The sequence below is a fragment of the Glycine max genome, chromosome 10, assembly GCF_000004515.6.
Source record: "Glycine max cultivar Williams 82 chromosome 10, Glycine_max_v4.0, whole genome shotgun sequence".
NCBI lineage: Eukaryota > Viridiplantae > Streptophyta > Magnoliopsida > Fabales > Fabaceae > Glycine > Glycine max.
The window spans coordinates 46,023,492-46,040,776 of record NC_038246.2 but is presented as its reverse complement, the minus strand read 5'-3'; the positions used below and the strand labels follow the sequence as shown (position 1 = coordinate 46,040,776).

The 17,285-nt window shown below is 30.2% G+C and overlaps 2 protein-coding genes across 4 annotated transcripts; both read right to left on the bottom strand.

Annotated features, from left to right (window-relative positions):
• Positions 1-1,232: 1,232 nt before the first annotated feature.
• LOC100789652 (F-box domain-containing protein) lies at positions 1,233-6,783 on the bottom strand. Of its 2 annotated transcripts, none has more exons than NM_001361650.1 (6): positions 6,580-6,783; positions 3,250-3,404; positions 3,063-3,150; positions 2,687-2,856; positions 2,030-2,172; positions 1,233-1,788 (listed from the first exon to the last, which is right to left on the bottom strand). In NM_001361650.1, exons 1-6 carry the CDS (start codon positions 6,645-6,647, stop codon positions 1,669-1,671), a joined length of 744 nt encoding a protein of 247 aa, NP_001348579.1. In that variant the 5' UTR covers positions 6,648-6,783; the 3' UTR covers positions 1,233-1,668. The 2 variants fall into 2 exon arrangements, with proteins under 2 accessions (NP_001348579.1, NP_001276236.2); NM_001289307.2 differs by lacking the exon at positions 6,580-6,783 and adding an exon at positions 4,359-4,677.
• On the bottom strand, positions 6,226-13,978 carry LOC121172906 (peroxisomal biogenesis factor 6). 2 transcript variants are annotated; one of them, XM_041005907.1, is made up of 15 exons: positions 13,523-13,978; positions 11,704-11,822; positions 11,522-11,610; positions 11,408-11,443; positions 11,010-11,103; positions 10,550-10,669; positions 10,050-10,114; positions 9,206-9,702; positions 9,059-9,125; positions 8,382-8,968; positions 7,838-7,973; positions 7,692-7,760; positions 7,475-7,579; positions 7,226-7,354; positions 6,226-6,860 (listed from the first exon to the last, which is right to left on the bottom strand). In XM_041005907.1, exons 1-15 carry the CDS (start codon positions 13,738-13,740, stop codon positions 6,747-6,749), a joined length of 2,445 nt encoding a protein of 814 aa, XP_040861841.1. In that variant the 5' UTR covers positions 13,741-13,978; the 3' UTR covers positions 6,226-6,746. The 2 variants fall into 2 exon arrangements, with proteins under 2 accessions (XP_040861841.1, XP_040861842.1); XM_041005908.1 differs by having other exon boundaries at positions 10,565-10,669; positions 13,523-13,977.
• Between the last annotated feature and the right edge of the window lie 3,307 nt (positions 13,979-17,285).

Below are 17,285 nucleotides of genomic sequence, written 5' to 3'. Positions count from 1 at the left end.
TTTTTATCTAATAATTAATTTGTTTACATATATAAATTATAAATAAAAATCATAGATTTAATAAATATTTACATATGTAAAAAATATCAATTTTATTTAATTATTAATTGCTATAAAAAATATCTAAATACATCATTCAATTAAATATCATATTTATTTAATTTTTAATCATTATAATAAATATCTAAATACATCATTCAATTAAATATCAAATTTTTTTAATTATCAAATTTTGTAAATAAAAAATTTCTAAAAAATAATTTTTTTAAAATTAAAACATATGAAATGACAATCTGTATAACTATACGAATTATCAATCCATATGACTCATACAGATCAATCATTTGTACGAGTTTTTTAAATTTTTAATTTATTTTTTAAAAAAATTAAAAAATTAAATAAAAAAACTCATACGGATTGTATGAGTTAAAAATAAAAAACTCATATGGATCGTTAATCCGTATGAGTCATTTGGATCGTCGATTCATATTTAAAGAAAAGGTGAAGCTTATTTTAATCTTTTTACCTATGTTGCTGGTATTTCAACAAAAATGTTGGGTGCCCAAAAGAACTGCCAAATTATTTTTCTACCCTAAACCCAGATATATTACAGATCCAGCCCAAGTATATTTTTGTTTTGGTAAATTCGAGCCCGAGTATATATGACTTAATATTACATGGAATGCTTCTCGATGAATATGAATCCAATGAAAGTTGGAAGCTCTTTTACTCATTTGCGATGGCTTCAAGTAAAACTGCTTATCGCTCTGCTCTGCTTCTACTTTTATTGTGATTTTCAATCTTTTTTTACTCCCATCCCATTATCTGTCAATACTTTTTTTTTACACAATTATCTGCCAATACTGAAAATTGCTAATAAGAGATTTTTGTTTCATATTTTCTTTTTTACACACTTTCTCTTATTTGTTAATATTTATATATTTATATTAATCTTACCAAGAGAATCATGTAGCGGATCGTCTAACTGGTTATGGACTAAAGTTAGATAGACAATTGAAGGTTTTTGATTTTGTTCTTTCATTTATTTCAAACGCTATTTTAGCGGATGTTTTCTCAACAGCTTATTTTCTTGATATTTTCTATATTAATTTTTGTTCATTTTAAAAAAGTCAAGAACATGTTTTTTTATAATAAAAAAATACCATCATGCGCTCTTGATATTTGTGTTAATCTAAATAAGAAAGAACAATATATAATTGAGAGAAAGATAATTTAGTTAAATATATTTATATTTCTTTAAAATGAATAACAAGTAATAATTTTCCTACTTTTTATATATAAGAAAAAAACACTTGACAGCTGAATTCCAGCATATTGCCCCAGCCTGGTGTAATGGTTTGCTTGTTGCAATAGCATTACCGGTCCCAGGTTCGAGACATGATAGACCCATTGCTCCAACCAACAACAACCACATCATCATCATCATCATTCATACTCACAAATGAGGTATTCTGAAGTACCTCTCTTTTTTAAAGAAATTATTTTTCTACCCCAAAGCCTCCAGATACATTACAATCAGCTTTTGTTTTTGGTTATGAAAAGGGCCATAAAACTTGCTTCTCGATGAATATGAACCCGGTGAACGTTGGGAGTTTTTTTACTCATTTGTGAATTGTGAATGTATTCAAAGCAAAAAGCTGTCCCATATTATTTTCTTATATGCTTGGGATATGCCCATAACCTAGAAACTGTTCCTCCTTCCGAATCACTATCACTGTCTGAGGAAGATGTTACTGATAGAGAATCCTCTAGAACATATTCCACAGCCTGAAATTAGGAAGATTACAGTTATTATTAGTTAACTTCAGTAAATTATTTTGAACGAATCTGGAGATAAACAAAAACGCAATCTAGTATAAATATAAGTAGGCTTTGATCTTCAAATAACTATACAAATGGATTGTCAATATTCCCAAGTATGCACTCGAACAAAAAGCATTATTAAGTTCAAAATCAATACTTATGAACAAACCTGATACAAAGCAGCTAAATACAGTACATAACATACCTGGAATGCTGTTACAGGCTTAATATCTTGAATTTCAGATATTCCAGAGTGTACATTGGGGCATTTTGAGTTATTTAACCAAACTACTGATTTGCAGTGTCCACAATATCCCCGACTGGTTGTTAATATCCTGGATAATGCTCCTATGTAAAAATCAACTAATTAAAACAGGGAAGAGAAAAATTGAATGTGCAAGTATGCATACATGTGTGTTTCTCTTTCTACGAGAGAGAAAGAGTAACTCTTTTCTGTATTTATAGCACAAAAAATTAACTGACAAATAACATGAAACTCAACATTCCTAATAATTTCTAAAGCTGTAATTCCGTTCCTAAAACACTTGAAATGAAGAATAAACTTTTAGTTCCATCCCCTATGTGCTTCAGGAAAATGAAAACAAAATTATTGAAAAATTCTAACTTGTAGCATAACAATACAAATTAAATAACCAATTAAACGCAATGGTTAGCAATTATCATCTCTATATATTGACTTACACACTGCTAGGAATCTAATGCCAAAGTAAAAGATGGTACATGTATATAATATTTTCCCAGTCTCACTATCGTATACTTTTATCTCATTAGTTGACTGAGAATACATTGGATGTGAAAAAAGAAACAAAGTTAAACTACATCTCCTCAACATTCAGCTTACCAGTATATGCTCCTTTAACAGCTTCTTTCCAATCAGTAATGATTCTAGTATCTATGGGTTCCAGCAAAAGCCTATTGTTCTTGCCTTCAACCAGTTTAGCACGACCACCAAACAGTGCAACATACTGCATCTCCCACAGATGGTTATCATTTGCAGCTATATTCCATGACCTAAATATGCAATGTCCATGAGTCACGAGGGAATTTATATTGATAATGATATTTAACAATATTCATGACAAATTTAATTAGCAGTCCAATGTAGAAAAATATATAATAGGTGCTTGTATTTCACATCCTCAAGAAGCAAGATGTGGGCTAAAATAATCGGTTGATGCAGTGTATACATAATGAACATAAAAGAAGGAGAGCACTACCGGCAGACAAGCCCCACTGAGACTAAAGATTTCATATCAAGAAAACTGAAAATGAGCACAAGAATATCTTGTGGCAATGGCAATGAACCTGCAATACAGGAATAAGAAACTACTTAAACATGACTAGTTTGCCCTCATTAATATAACAGAAAGGCATTTCTTATTCTTATATTATATATAGTCTGACCTTTCTCTACCTGGTGAGCTTTACAGCGCCTCTTATGAGCAACCATTGCATGCTTAAATTCTGTTACAGCCACATTCTTTTTTTGCTTTGGTAGTGCTGCTTCTACACTCTGAAGGAGGAAGTGGACTGCTGAAACAGCACTCTGAGTCTGTATTCTAAAATTAGAGCATAGAAAAAATAATTAGGCAGGCTGATCCTGAAGACAGCAGGTAGATGCTTAGTTAATAATTTAATATAAAGTAAAAATGGATTAAAATTAGTCATAGCCACTTGCTACCCCTAGAAAAGATAAAGACCATACTTCTCGGTTTTATCTATAGCATTTTCCAAAAGTTGATGTGCATAAGTTAATTTTAGCTTATGGGAGAAGCTCAATTCATTTTACTTTCACATTTCTTCTCCTATAAATGAAAATTCCCCAATATAGCTTTCTATTCTGATTCTAAAATTCAAGTGAAAAGCAGGATATATGGTTGTAATTAACAATTTGATACTTTTACAGTTTACCAGCCAGCTTATACTTCCCACAATGTGTAATAAACAGCAATTTCATTGCATTGGTTAATGTCGGGGGAAACTACCTTATCCACTAATTCATTTTAGTTTCCCCCACACAAAGAAGCATCCTCCCTAACCTCCATTTTAGTTTCACGTAGTGTTTTCATATTAGGTTTAAAACATAGTTGATTTGCATCGCAATACTTAAGAAGGATTAAACAAGTTTTTTTTTTAAACTTCTATAAGAAGTAGTTCAGTGATCTGCATCGAGGCTTGTGACCATTCAAAAATCAAAAAGCTTTCAGCTCACAGAAAATATGGCACTAGCTATTGACACTTTCAGCAGCAAAACAAACGGCAATAAGTTGTAAGACGGTCGAAACCATTCACACATATCGGTTGTAACAACATTGCTACACTTTCCAATTGCTACAGTAACTGACCGTGGTGTTCAAATAATTGCTGGTGGAACGAACAATAATAACCATACAAGACAGAAGATATCACAATTCCAAAATTATCAGATTATGATTAAAAATTATATGTCGTGAATTTGACTAAATATTTTGATTAACGAAACAAATAAATAGAGGATGAAAAGCATAACATACTCTGGGAGGAGACGGAAGGCGGAGAGGGTGTCTTGGAAGACGATGGATTGCAAATTTTTGGGGAATTGATGAAAAGCTTCCCTCAGAATAAAGCTTAGCTCTCTGCACGCAATTGGGTATCTGTAGGTTTTCGGTAGAGACTCGCTTAGCCCAAGTTTTTGGTATCTCTCTAATGGGTTTGTCATCTTCTCAATTCAATTCAACATTCTCTGTTTTGTTAATCCATCTAATTAATATTCATATTCATATGCAACCACAAAGATCATTACAACCCTCGTTTGTTTATACGGGTCACCGCCTTCAACACAAGATTATCTCTGACGCTGACTTTTCAGCATTTATGATTTTTGAATTTGGTATAATAGGATAAAATATTTTTTTTAATTTCTCCAATTAATCTGAAATCTCACTGTAACTAAAATCTGATAAAAAGTTATTTTTTTAAAAAAAAATTGAAATATTGTTTTAGTTCTATAAAATTTTAATGTCCAAAACCCAACATTCCAAACTATTTTAGGAGAAAAAAAAAGTTATATATTAATAATATAAAATAATTTTACTAAAAAAATACAAATTTACAGCAACAAAAGCATATATAAAAGCCTTACCCAGAGATTCTATGCACAGATATAATTTCACCAATATATAAAAAATGGAATAACAAACAAATTAACATCTTTGTAATTTTTTATTAGCATAAGTCAAAAGAAAAAGATTAAGCACTTTAGAGGAAATTGATGAAAAATTTGAAAGAAAAAACATTCAAGAAGGATTAGACAACTCGTTCAGCATGCACTCTCGCTTAGCAGACAAGTTTAGACTTAGTACAAGTTTAACGCAAGAAGGCGCACGAGGAATCCCAAATGCGAGCTTAGCACGAAAGCACACGCTAAGCGCAAGGTCAGCATTAAAATAAGCTACATTAGGCCTATAAAAGGAGTAGGAAGCAGAAGGAAAAGATACACCGAGTCTCAAAGCTCTCTAGTGAAGAAATTCAAAGTCTCTCCCTTAGAAAAAACCCTCTTTCCTTAGTCATTCCCTTGTTTCTTGATATTAGTCATCCAATCTTTTCTTTCATCCTTCCCTAGCTCTTGAAGTGCAAAGTCTCTCATGATTGTGAAAGGCTAAACCTCATTGTTGGAAGTCTTGGAGGCCAAACGCTTGTAATGTAATTCTCTGTCTATTATCTAATTAATGTTATTTTGTTTTCATTATTCTTCTTTTTGTTGATCTGTTTTTATGGTCTTATCATCCATATAATGTTTAGAGGGTAATTATTAAATTTGTATCATTTTCAAATTAAATTTAATTATTTATGGAATATCTTTTTTAAATTGTGGTAATGTTTTATATAATTACCATAACCTTGTACGAAATATTTTTCTTACAATTGTTATTGTATTAAATTTGTATAATCCTTTCTTCCATCCATCCCTAGCTCTTGAAGTGTAAAGTCTCTTATGATTATGAGAAGCTAAACCTCATTGTTGGGAGCCTTGGAGGTCAAACGCTTGTAATGTAATTCTCTGTTTATTATCTAATTAATGTTATTCTGTTTCCATTATTGTTCTTTGGGTTGATCTGTTGTTATTATGATCTTATCATTCATATAATGTTTAGAGGGTAATACATTGAAAAATAGTTATTTTTTAAAGAACAGGAGAAAAGTATCTGAATAAATTCATTACTAGAAATAATTTTTATTTTGCCCAAGAATTTTTGCATCTCTTATCTTAATGTGGTTTGTTATTTTATCTCTATAAAGAAATTGGGGAGAAAAGGATAAATAAACTAGGTCCTTCATGCGGGAAACCAAAAATAGGGTGGGTAATTCAGTAGGTGCGGGTGGAAACAAGGATTTCATAAATTAGAGAAAATCTAATACATTATATTACAAGTAGTTTCGACATGCTAGGTCCTAAACATCACATTCTGATAGATTTCATTTTTTTGCATTAAATTATTCTTTATTTTTCATGTTATCTTTTTCTTTGCCTTACTCTAAATTTCACACTTCCAATTTTTTTATCTTTTCTTCTACTTTTTCTCATTGCTTAATAATTGGATTTGTATCACTTAAGTACAACCAAAGTCCATGTGGATTCGACACTTGGACTTTCATTTTAATCTTTACTACTTGTGATAAAATTGGTACACTTTTCAATCTATTAACAATGTACCAAAACAAAACCACGCCATGACACAATGTACCCCTAAATACCTGATGAACGATGATCTACACATTCTTAGGGGACCCAGATAGCATTTCTGATATGTGCAACACTCCATACTTTGAGTTCAATATCTCTGCTGAAGGATTCATTCCCTGGTTAAAGGGTATCATTTGGTGATAGATACAAGTCCAAAACATAACCAGCTTTCCACAATCTAAAGGAAATAAGTAAGCTGCTGCTTCTTCCTTGAACCTCCTTCTCCAAACAATTCATTCCACTCCTTCAGCTCACTCATTATTGATCCTTCTGCAGCAAAACTTGCAGCCACCTGCATTTACAAATACATTTATCAATTTCTATGCCATAGATATTAACTTTGGAATATGTGTTGCCATCTTGAACCCTGGGTAATAAGTAAATTTATTCCTATGATAAGTGGTAGACGAGAGGACGGTGCAATGTTCACTGAAGAATGGAATGGGGGGTTATTTGAAATTTATAAATTACTCAATGTGAATGTTTTGTTGCTCGTATCTGATATAACTGCTAACTTCTACTATATAATATCCTCAACTCAATGTCAGATATGTGTTCTTGAATTTCCTTGAACCATCTTTTAGAATTCCTCGATATTATCTGACACCAAAAAGTACACTATAATCGTTGAAGCGAATAATTCTCCATTCCACATACCTGACTCTTTGCCAGTCTCATGTCTTCCATGTTTAAAGGCCTCAAAGTAATCACTTGGTGATCTTTATCACCTTTTGCATCAGAAGCATTTTCTGAGCTTTGAACTTCTGCCTCAGTTTTCTTCTTTTCCTGAAATAAGACAAAATGGTTATTACTTAGCAATACAGAAACTAATGAAGTTAGATATCTTTGACACTGAATTGAAGTACATTATAATCATTGAAGTGAATAGTTTTCCATCCAACATACCTGAATGTTTAAACACCTTGAAGTAATCACTCCATCTTCTTTATCTCCTTTAGCATCAGAAGCATCTTCTGATCTTTGAACTTCTGCTTCTGTTTTCTTCTTTTCCTGAAATATGACATAATGGTTATTACATAGCAATACAGAAACTAATACTTTTGCATTAGATAGAGATCAGTTTATGGTTCACAATACTTTAAGTGATTAGGTAGGTAACTACCTTTTCCTTCAACCTCTCCTGTTGAAGTACCTCTCTAACAGGTCGATAAGCAGCAGCAGTGCACAAATTCTGTTTACAGAAATTAATGTCAATAGATCATCACCACAAACTAGAAGTAAGGAATCAGAATAACCAACAAGGTGAACCTTAAGATCACTTCCAGTATATCCTTCTGTAATGGTTGAAAGCTCATTAAAGTCTATATGTTCATATTTTTCCTTAGCTAGGAGAGTTTTCAAGATCATTTCCCTGTTCTCAGCAGATGGAAGACCAACCATGATCCTGCTCAACATCGCAATTAACAGAGATATCATTTACAAATCTTAAAAACAATGGCTTGCAACCTATCCGGAAACCAAACTGTGCAATGATATGGCTAAGATTTATTTATCCAAGGAATACATCAGGTAAACTCGATCTTGTGAGAAATTATGTACCCCAAAAAAATCTAGTAAACAATTTAAACACATTAGTGGACCTTTCAAAAGGAAAGTTACGTGTTTGTAAAAAAAAACAAGTTAATGAAATCTTTGTCTCACATTTCTTGCTTTCTTATGAGCACCCAACTATTCACCACAGCTGATGAAAATAATGATTGTGATTGTTCTAATAAAGAAAATATAGCTGCTGAACAGACACAAGTAATCAACAGAAGATCATGCCAACCATAAGACAAAGGTGTGGTCTTACCTGCGCTCAAACCGTCTTATAATTGCTTCATCAAGGTCAAATGGCCTGTTGGTTGCAGCAAGAACCAGAATTCGCTCACCAGGTTTTGTCAATATTCCATCCCAGTGGGCCATGAATTCATTTTTAATCTTTCTCATTGCCTCATGCTCTCCATATTTAGTCCGCTTTCCAAGCATGCTATCAACCTCATCAATAAAAATAATAGTTGGAGCAACCTTTGCTGCTAGTGAAAACAGAGCACGGACATTTTTTTCATCTTCCCCAAACCATTTTGAAGTGATGTTAGAGATTGAGACATTGATGAAGCTTGCTCCAGCTTCATTTGCAATTGCCTTTGCAAGCATTGTTTTTCCTGTACCAGGAGGCCCAAAAAGCAATATTCCTTTATAAGGCTTCAGAAGCCCACCTTTGAATAAGTCTGGTCTTCTGAGGGGAAGCATGACCACATCTTCAAGTAATTCTTTAATATCATCCAATGCACCAATATCTTCAAATGTAACCCCTATCTCATTTGCAGGCACAACCTCTGCTCTCATGCGCTTCTCAAACTCATTGTCGCCATCTTTCTTTGTTGCAAGAGCATCCTCCTAACAATATAATAAACAAATCAATGAATAAATTTTTTATCAATTTAGTATATTAGTATAGTATGCATCGTATAATCATTTTTATCTAACCTTGTTTGAATCTTTATTCTCCAGATTACTTTCACTTTCCTGGAAAATATTCAATACATGGGACAAACTGCCCACATCCAATATTAGTAACTAGAAAACTTTTTCTCTTAAGGAATAGCCTAAACAGAAATTTGCCGAGATATTTACCTCTTGTGTGATATAACTAATTTTCTATTTCGGTATTCTGGATGTTTAGTCTCCATCAGGTGGTGAGAAATTGCAGACGCTACAATCTCTTCAATGCAATTACTGAGTAGCATAGTATCAGCATGGTTTACTTTTTCCAAGTCATCACAATCAACATCATTTGCTGCAAGTACTTCAGCAATATGGTTCCTGCTATCTTGAAACAGACTTTTTTCCTTGTCCTTTATCAGTTTCGTTCTCCAGCTTGCAAGATGGGCGTCTTCTTGAGGTGGTTTGATCTCAATGTTGTAAGGGAATAACATACTAAGCTTTTCATCAATTTCTGTACAATCATCTTCAGAATCAATGATCTGGGAACCGAGTATTAACACTGATCCTGAAAGTTTCTTTATTAACTTTTGGAACAAATTGTGTAGCCTTGTTGATCGAACAAAGAGCTTCTCAACATCCTTGATATATAAAATAACAGAACTGGTTTCTGAGATAGAAACCAAGACCTGTAAAAGTTACATAAGTCTGCTTGTTAGAACTGTATTTATGACATATATATCCAGACACTGTAAGATTAATTGATATTTATTCTCAATACAAAAAAATTAAAGGGATATTATGCTTACACAGAATGGACACAATAAAAGTTCTAAAAAGCAAATGACCAAGAGCATAGGAAAAGTAGGATTTGGGAGCCAATTTCTGGGGTGAAGACAGCTATGTACAAATTCATTACTCATTATTCATAATTTCATCTTACTGAAATTTTGTCAATTGAACATTTGAACTAATATTATTCTTTGATGCAATAGAAATTTGAGCTTTAAAACTAAGCTTTGAATGATGAAATCACCTTATAAAGTGACTGCACGAAGAGCTTTTCATCAAAACAGAAGCCGCTTGTGCACTTCAAAGGAGCTGAAAACATGAACTAAAACAATAAGCATAATACTGCTGAAGAACAATATAATCTCTGGCATAAGCAGCAATGAAATGAAGCCTAAAGTATTATCTGACTGAAATTTAATGGATTTAACACAAGCATTTTGACTTTTGGGATTGGTTCATGTCACAAGCATAAAACTGCTAAGAGAATCCTACCAAATAGATCTAGCTAAAAAGTATAAAGTAATAAAGTTATTTACAAATTAAAGCATTATATTGTCATGAAGCACACATAGCATACTACAGTAAAGAGTTAAAATAAATATGATTTAAACCAAACAACGGGAAGGGCAGCAGACTCAAAAACTAGCAAAACAAGGTAATTTAAAGTTCTAAATGTGAATAAAGTTATCTCATAAAGAGAATTTATGGAAAATAAGTGTTAAAAATAATAACTAAGAAAATTTCCTGAATCTGACGGACCATATTGGGAAGTGCTAATCGTATCACATGCAGTAGAGGCATTCCTGCGAAGCTTTGGAGGATTGCTGGAATTTTCAATTTCACTACTCTGTCGATGTAGTGTACCTGCATAGAAATTACCATTCATGATACAATGATATAATAGTTATATATGTGAAGTTGGCAATATCTAGGTAAAGGATACAAGAACTGGAAGATATAATCAATTGATGCCAATTCAAAAACATAAGACATGGATGATAGATACTCGTGACCTTTCATAATTCCATGACTATGATCATCACTTACTGAGATATTGACATCAAAAGTGAAACTAAACTAAACTTGGTCATTTTCAAATCATTCATTACTTTGAACTCATGGTGACTAAACTAAACTTCATAACAAGTAATCATAAAATAAGAATAACTTTTCCAAAAAGTTCAAGTGCAACTTCCTCCGGTACCTCTAGTTCTGCCTGTTGAAGGAAGGACTGACAAGGAACCAAACAGACCAGACACTCTCTCCAAAGTCACCTCAGATATGGACCTTTGAAAACACTATTAACATAAGTAAATGAGTTAGAAAAATCAAACTACAAGCAAACATTTAAATGTTTGCACTGTTCTTTTCAAAAGTAAATATTAAATTAAGGGACCTCATAAAGGAGCACTTCGGTTCAGGGAAGTTAAAAATAACACAGTAAAAAGCAGTTCACCAAAGGAATGGTCGCAATCATCCCAAACTCGATAAATCAATTTAGAATATACATTCAGGGAACAACAAAGTGCAAAATTGATCAATACGGGGTAAATAGTGAAGTATCTTCAAACAGAAGAAAAATATGGAGCAGACAAAACTTACTGGTTCTTTTCTGGGACATCCATATTTCCTCTGCATCTGTGCAAAGGAAAACATGACAAGTATGACTATATATGTCATAAATCAAAGCAGACAAAGTGATATGTAAATAGCTACCTCCAACAAGAAGTCAGTAATGTCTAGCAACAGTAACTTTGATTTGAAGTAATGTGCTAAAGCTCGGGCAAGATTTTGCTGATAAGGTTCTTCAAAATTCAACAAGCAATTAATGTCAATTGTATGGATTTGAAAACCAAAATAAATTTTGGATGGTAAGACAGAACTTGTAAGTAATATACCTGCAGGTCCAGAAAGCAAAATAGCTCTACTTGCTGGATGAAGGTTCCTCAAGTGCTTGGAAAAGTCTTGTTTTAAATAAACATATCCAGTGCTTGTTAACACAAATCGGATTCTTTCACTGTCATTTTAATCAACATGCACTAACATAAGGGGTGGTACAATCCAGGGGGAGTTTATCATGACAAATGTATGAATCAGGAAAACAGTTATTCACATCAAATTCCTGCACGGTTAGATTGAATCCACATGTAACAGGATTTCAGATCCAAATATAGAGATCCATGCTGAAGCCTGGCCTTAGTTCAGGAAACTACAGTGCTGTTAAGCTTATTTTTCCTTACTAAAAACTCATTTTTTACCCAGAACAAGTTGATTGATCAAGTGTAAGGTACAATTGTTGGAACCAATAAGACTTAAAATCAAGAAGCCGGAGTTTGAATTCAATAGAATCCAAGATGCACCACCAAACATGAAAGGATTTATATTTTATTTTTCAGTAGTTAATAATTATTTATCATAATTTTATACCTGGGAAATCCTTAAAAGTTAGTATACAGCAACTTACTTACCTGTGAACTAGACCATATAATAGCAGTAAAACATAATTATCTCATCTATGATAAAGGTTGCATAACATGCTAAATTTAAAATTGGCAAAAGTATCTAATTAACAGGAACTTTTGAGTTTTGAAGACTATGAGATAACATGACATTTTTTTGGTACATTAAGTTGGTTTTGCCATGATTTGAACCTACAGCTTCTACCTAAATACCCATCTAACCCACGAGCATTGGTAACTTCTTTCTTAGAACAAAAGTATGATCTTGGTGGAGAAAATCACATATTCCAATAGCATTGCACCCATCCAATTAAAACATTAAATACAGCAGAGAGTTTGAACTGTTTTTTTATAGGCAAATGTTAGATGTTAGATTTGTTAGTTTTTTGTTAGTGGGAGGGTTTTGAACCCATGACCTCTTCCTCCCCGCTTCTCCCTCCAACCACCAAGTCAGCCTTATAACTCTAGAGAACTTGAATTGTGCCTTGAGTTTAAGTGTATAACTTTGAACAGAATCTGGATCTTCAGATACAAGTCATGCAACAGTCTTGGACTATGCAAAAAATTTCTCCCATGCATGTCAGCTTGTATGACTTTCAATGAGTACTAACTGAAAACTTAAAAAAAGTATACAAAAGCACAACTAGAAAAGTTTGCATCTTCTAATAAGAGGATGAAGCTGGTATCAGGAATGGAGATGCTTAACCTAAGCCATTACCAAACTAGAAAAAAGTGTCATAGCACACAGAAATACCTAGTATTCAACCGAAGTGTCCTTTTATTAGGAAACACTAATTTCAATCGCAACATATGAATTTCTAGACTCACATTCATTCTTTTTGTATATATTTACAGTCTTAACATACTTGCGAGGATATTGGCATCACCTTGTATCTTCTCATCTGTCTTCCTCAATAAATACTCAAAATAACTTTACATTGAAAACCCGAGCAGAACTATCAATAGAATATCAAAGAAAGATTGAGGTTGACAAAGTAGTGGTGGTGAGGTGAAAGTCAACAACAAAAAATCTGAGAAAAGACATTAGAGGTGAACCATATACCGAAGCCAGAAAACAACACATTTACTGTGAGATTCGTAGAAAATTGCCATGAAATTCACAAGACTTAGCATGAAATTGTTTCATGTCTTGAAAACACTTTGACCCGTCAGGATTATTTTAATGAGAAATGCAAATACACTAGAATTCATTTTAAAATGGAAACACTGATAATGAATGAAACTATAAATAAAGTACCTTAAGTAATAAGGAAATTTATCAAATGTGACTTCGCTGTTCTTCCCATCAATGACTCTGTTGTTGAGCTCCAACACAATTTGATCCCCAGAAATCTCATCAGACTCACAACTCCCTCCAACCCATTTTTGAACAGCTTGTCCTGTGCTCAATCCAAGTCCCACACCCAACCCAACCCCAACACTCAATGCTGACAACAACACGTGTTTCTGTTCCATCACACAAAAAGCTTGCTCCTTTGACACACTGGTGATCTATTTACGTCAAAGGGTGTATCAGAATTATTGAAGTTCATAGAAAGCAGGTGAACAATTCTTGATGTTTGCAAGAAATCAGAGGAATGGGGTATTTATGCACATTGCAATACAACGTTTGTTTGACGAATTATGTCTCCGTGTTGCTTCTCTTATAGCTCTTTATATAATTATATAGACTGTGTTTGTCGTACTTTAATATGCTTGCTGCAAAAAAAAATTCCAAATAAACTTGTTTTGATTGAGATCAACTATACGTCTTATAAATATAAGCTCTTGTTTTGATTTTGTTTGATCTTCTTATTTGATTTCGGTTTTAATATTAAATATTTTCATTTAAATTGAAGAAAAAAAATGAGATTATATAGAATTAAAAACCAACAATATTTAGATTTAGATTTCATAAAAAAAACAATTTGAAACTGTTAGTTTACTAGCCGATAAACAAGACTAGGTTGAATTTGAGACGGGGGCGAGGCAATTACTATTTTCCTACTGTCCCAAGTTTCTTTATAGTTCAAGAAAAGTTTTTGCGTTACAAATAATAAATATTTATTTATCCGTTCCAATGTATTATTTCTAAATTCAATTTTCATATTTTTAAAAAAACTATCAATATTTAAAATTAATCTTGTATCATAATATAAATTTTTTATCACATATTTAAAGTATAAATTTCATATTAAAAATAATTATGAATTATAATTATAATATAATTTATATATTCATTATTATTTATTTAAAACAATTATCTATATAAAATAAATATCTGTCCTATGTATTGCACAAGTTAAAATATTAGATTTATTTAATTTACTTTGGTTTGGTTTGATGGATTTTAATTTTTAAAATTATTTTTGTATGAATTTCAAAAATATTTTTAACTAGTGTTATAGTTCAATAAGATAAGTATTTACTTATTGTATAATTGAAATTTATATTAAAGAAATATTTTTAAATATACACTGTGATTAAATTCATACAAATAAAACATCTTTTAATATTTAAATTATATTTCAGATTAAAAATAAATAATTTAAATTGAAATAAAAAATAAAAGAAGGAAAATTGGGATTGATAGTTTGTTAAGAAAATGAAGTGTCATAAAATAACACATATTAGATGTAATGTGTATGCTAGATGTCATATAATTTTTATTATATTTAGGTAAATAAATAAAATATTATGTTATTAAAACCTAAAAGGAAAAGAGAAACATTATTATTGAATCCTAATACTTAAGTAGATAGATCAATACTTAAAAAAATTATTAATGGTGAAGACTATTTATAATAACAAAAAATTATTTAAGGCCCAACTATTTAAAAAAATGCATTGAAGACTAAAAACTTAATTAATATTTTTTATATATCATAAGTATCTTTCACTCCAGATAATTATGTTCCGGCCGCAAAACTATTTTTTCAAATCTATCTATCTATAATAATACATACGAAAATTATTTTTATATTATATATCAAAATAAATAACGAAAATGATTTTTAAATAGAATGTTTGTAAGTAACATTATCGGAGCTCTTAACAATTATTTGATTGCAATAAAAATATTATAATTGATAAAAAAATATAATTACAATTAAAGTAATTAATTACTTTAAAACATATTTTATAATTAATGACTGTAAATTCGAATTACTAATTAGACTAATTTAATGATTAATTGATTGCAATAAATTAATTTATAATTGTGATAGTCTTATAATTTATATTTATACTATATACATATGAAGAAAAAAAAAACAAATTTACATGTGAGATCTTCGGGAGTTCAAGAAATTAAATTCGTTTCTAATAAATTAAATTGATTTTTAATGACTATGAAAACCTATATGTAGCATTAATTGATTTGATTTAAATATTTTTTAATGTAATTCATGTTGTTATATCAATTGACATAAGGAAAAAAATAACAATAACGTGAATTTTAATATCAAATCAAGCAACAATAAAAAAAGATATATCATCTATAATATATAATATATTTTTTCATAATATATAACATAATCCTCACTAACATTAATATATTTTAAAAAAAATATAAACTTGAAAATTATATTATATAGCAAAATAACTTAAAATTTATATGAAAAAAATAGTATTTTTAGAAATACATAATATAATACTCATTCATATCTAAAAGTCCTCATTTTCACACGTAATATACAATAATTATAAATTAGCTGATATCCTTTTTTTTATGTAAGTGAAAAAATGTAACAAAAAAATGTAAATTGAAAATATTACAAGAGATTAAGATCTTGCAACGATCAAAAATTAAAAATCTTACAACCAAATAATTAAAAATACCTTTAATTTGATAACTATTTTAGTTTTTCTTTTTTACAATCAATAACTATTTCAGTTAACAACCTTCAATTCTTAAAATAAATCAATCATCTGAAAGTTTCCAAGTAATTGTGTTTAAGAATTTAATTCTATAAACAAATAAGTTTAAGAATTTAACTATACATATTTACTAAAGTTTGTGTGATGCGAAAATCAATTTATTTTAAGAGGCTATATAATCACGTTAAATTAGAAATCAGAATATTATTAAGTAGTATATATATATATATATATATATATATATATATATATATATATATATATATATATATATATATAATTAGGAATAACATTACTCATTTTTTATTGAAAATAATATTCTTATTCTTATAAATGATAACTTTGTTTATACATGTCATCCTATCAAAGATTCATACATGTCATAAGGTGGACTAGAATGTAAGTTATTTGTTTTTATCTTTTTAAAGAAATTTTAGTTTTTTTTATCTCAATGAATATTTTATAGGACACGGTGAAGTAGTATCCAACCTTATCCATAATAATAATAAGTAAGGGATAAATCATGTTTCTTAATTCACACAAAAAAAATCATGTTCCTTATTTGCTAGAATATTGTGTTTTGTAAACTATGTTTGAATAAGATTAATTTTTATAGTGTTTTGTGATAATGATTATTTTTTAACGAGAATTTAATTTAATAATTATTGTATTTTTAATTAATATTATTTATTTATCAATTTTATATTTATTAAAATGTGAATAATAATTATAGATATCCAATAGAAAATGACGTGATATTAAAGTTATTTTCTACACGGATATAAGTCTCAATATAAGAATTTTTTAAAAGTGAGTATTAAAGGAGTACTAGAATACTCAATTTAGAACTACTCAGTGTCATTATTAATTGTAGGAAATAAAATTTAGCATTATAATATAGTATACAAATAAAATATTAATCATATTTTTCATGTTTTATTATAATAAGTAATCAAATATTCAACATATTAATTATACTACCGCACAATAGTAATTAATAATTTAAATATTTCATTACTATTTGATACATGACTAGTCTTCTTATTTTTAACAAATTTTTAACTATTAAACATTTAATATATTTTATAGGGCTATCCTCAATATATTTCGTGCATGGTATGCATATCTTAGAATTTTGATTT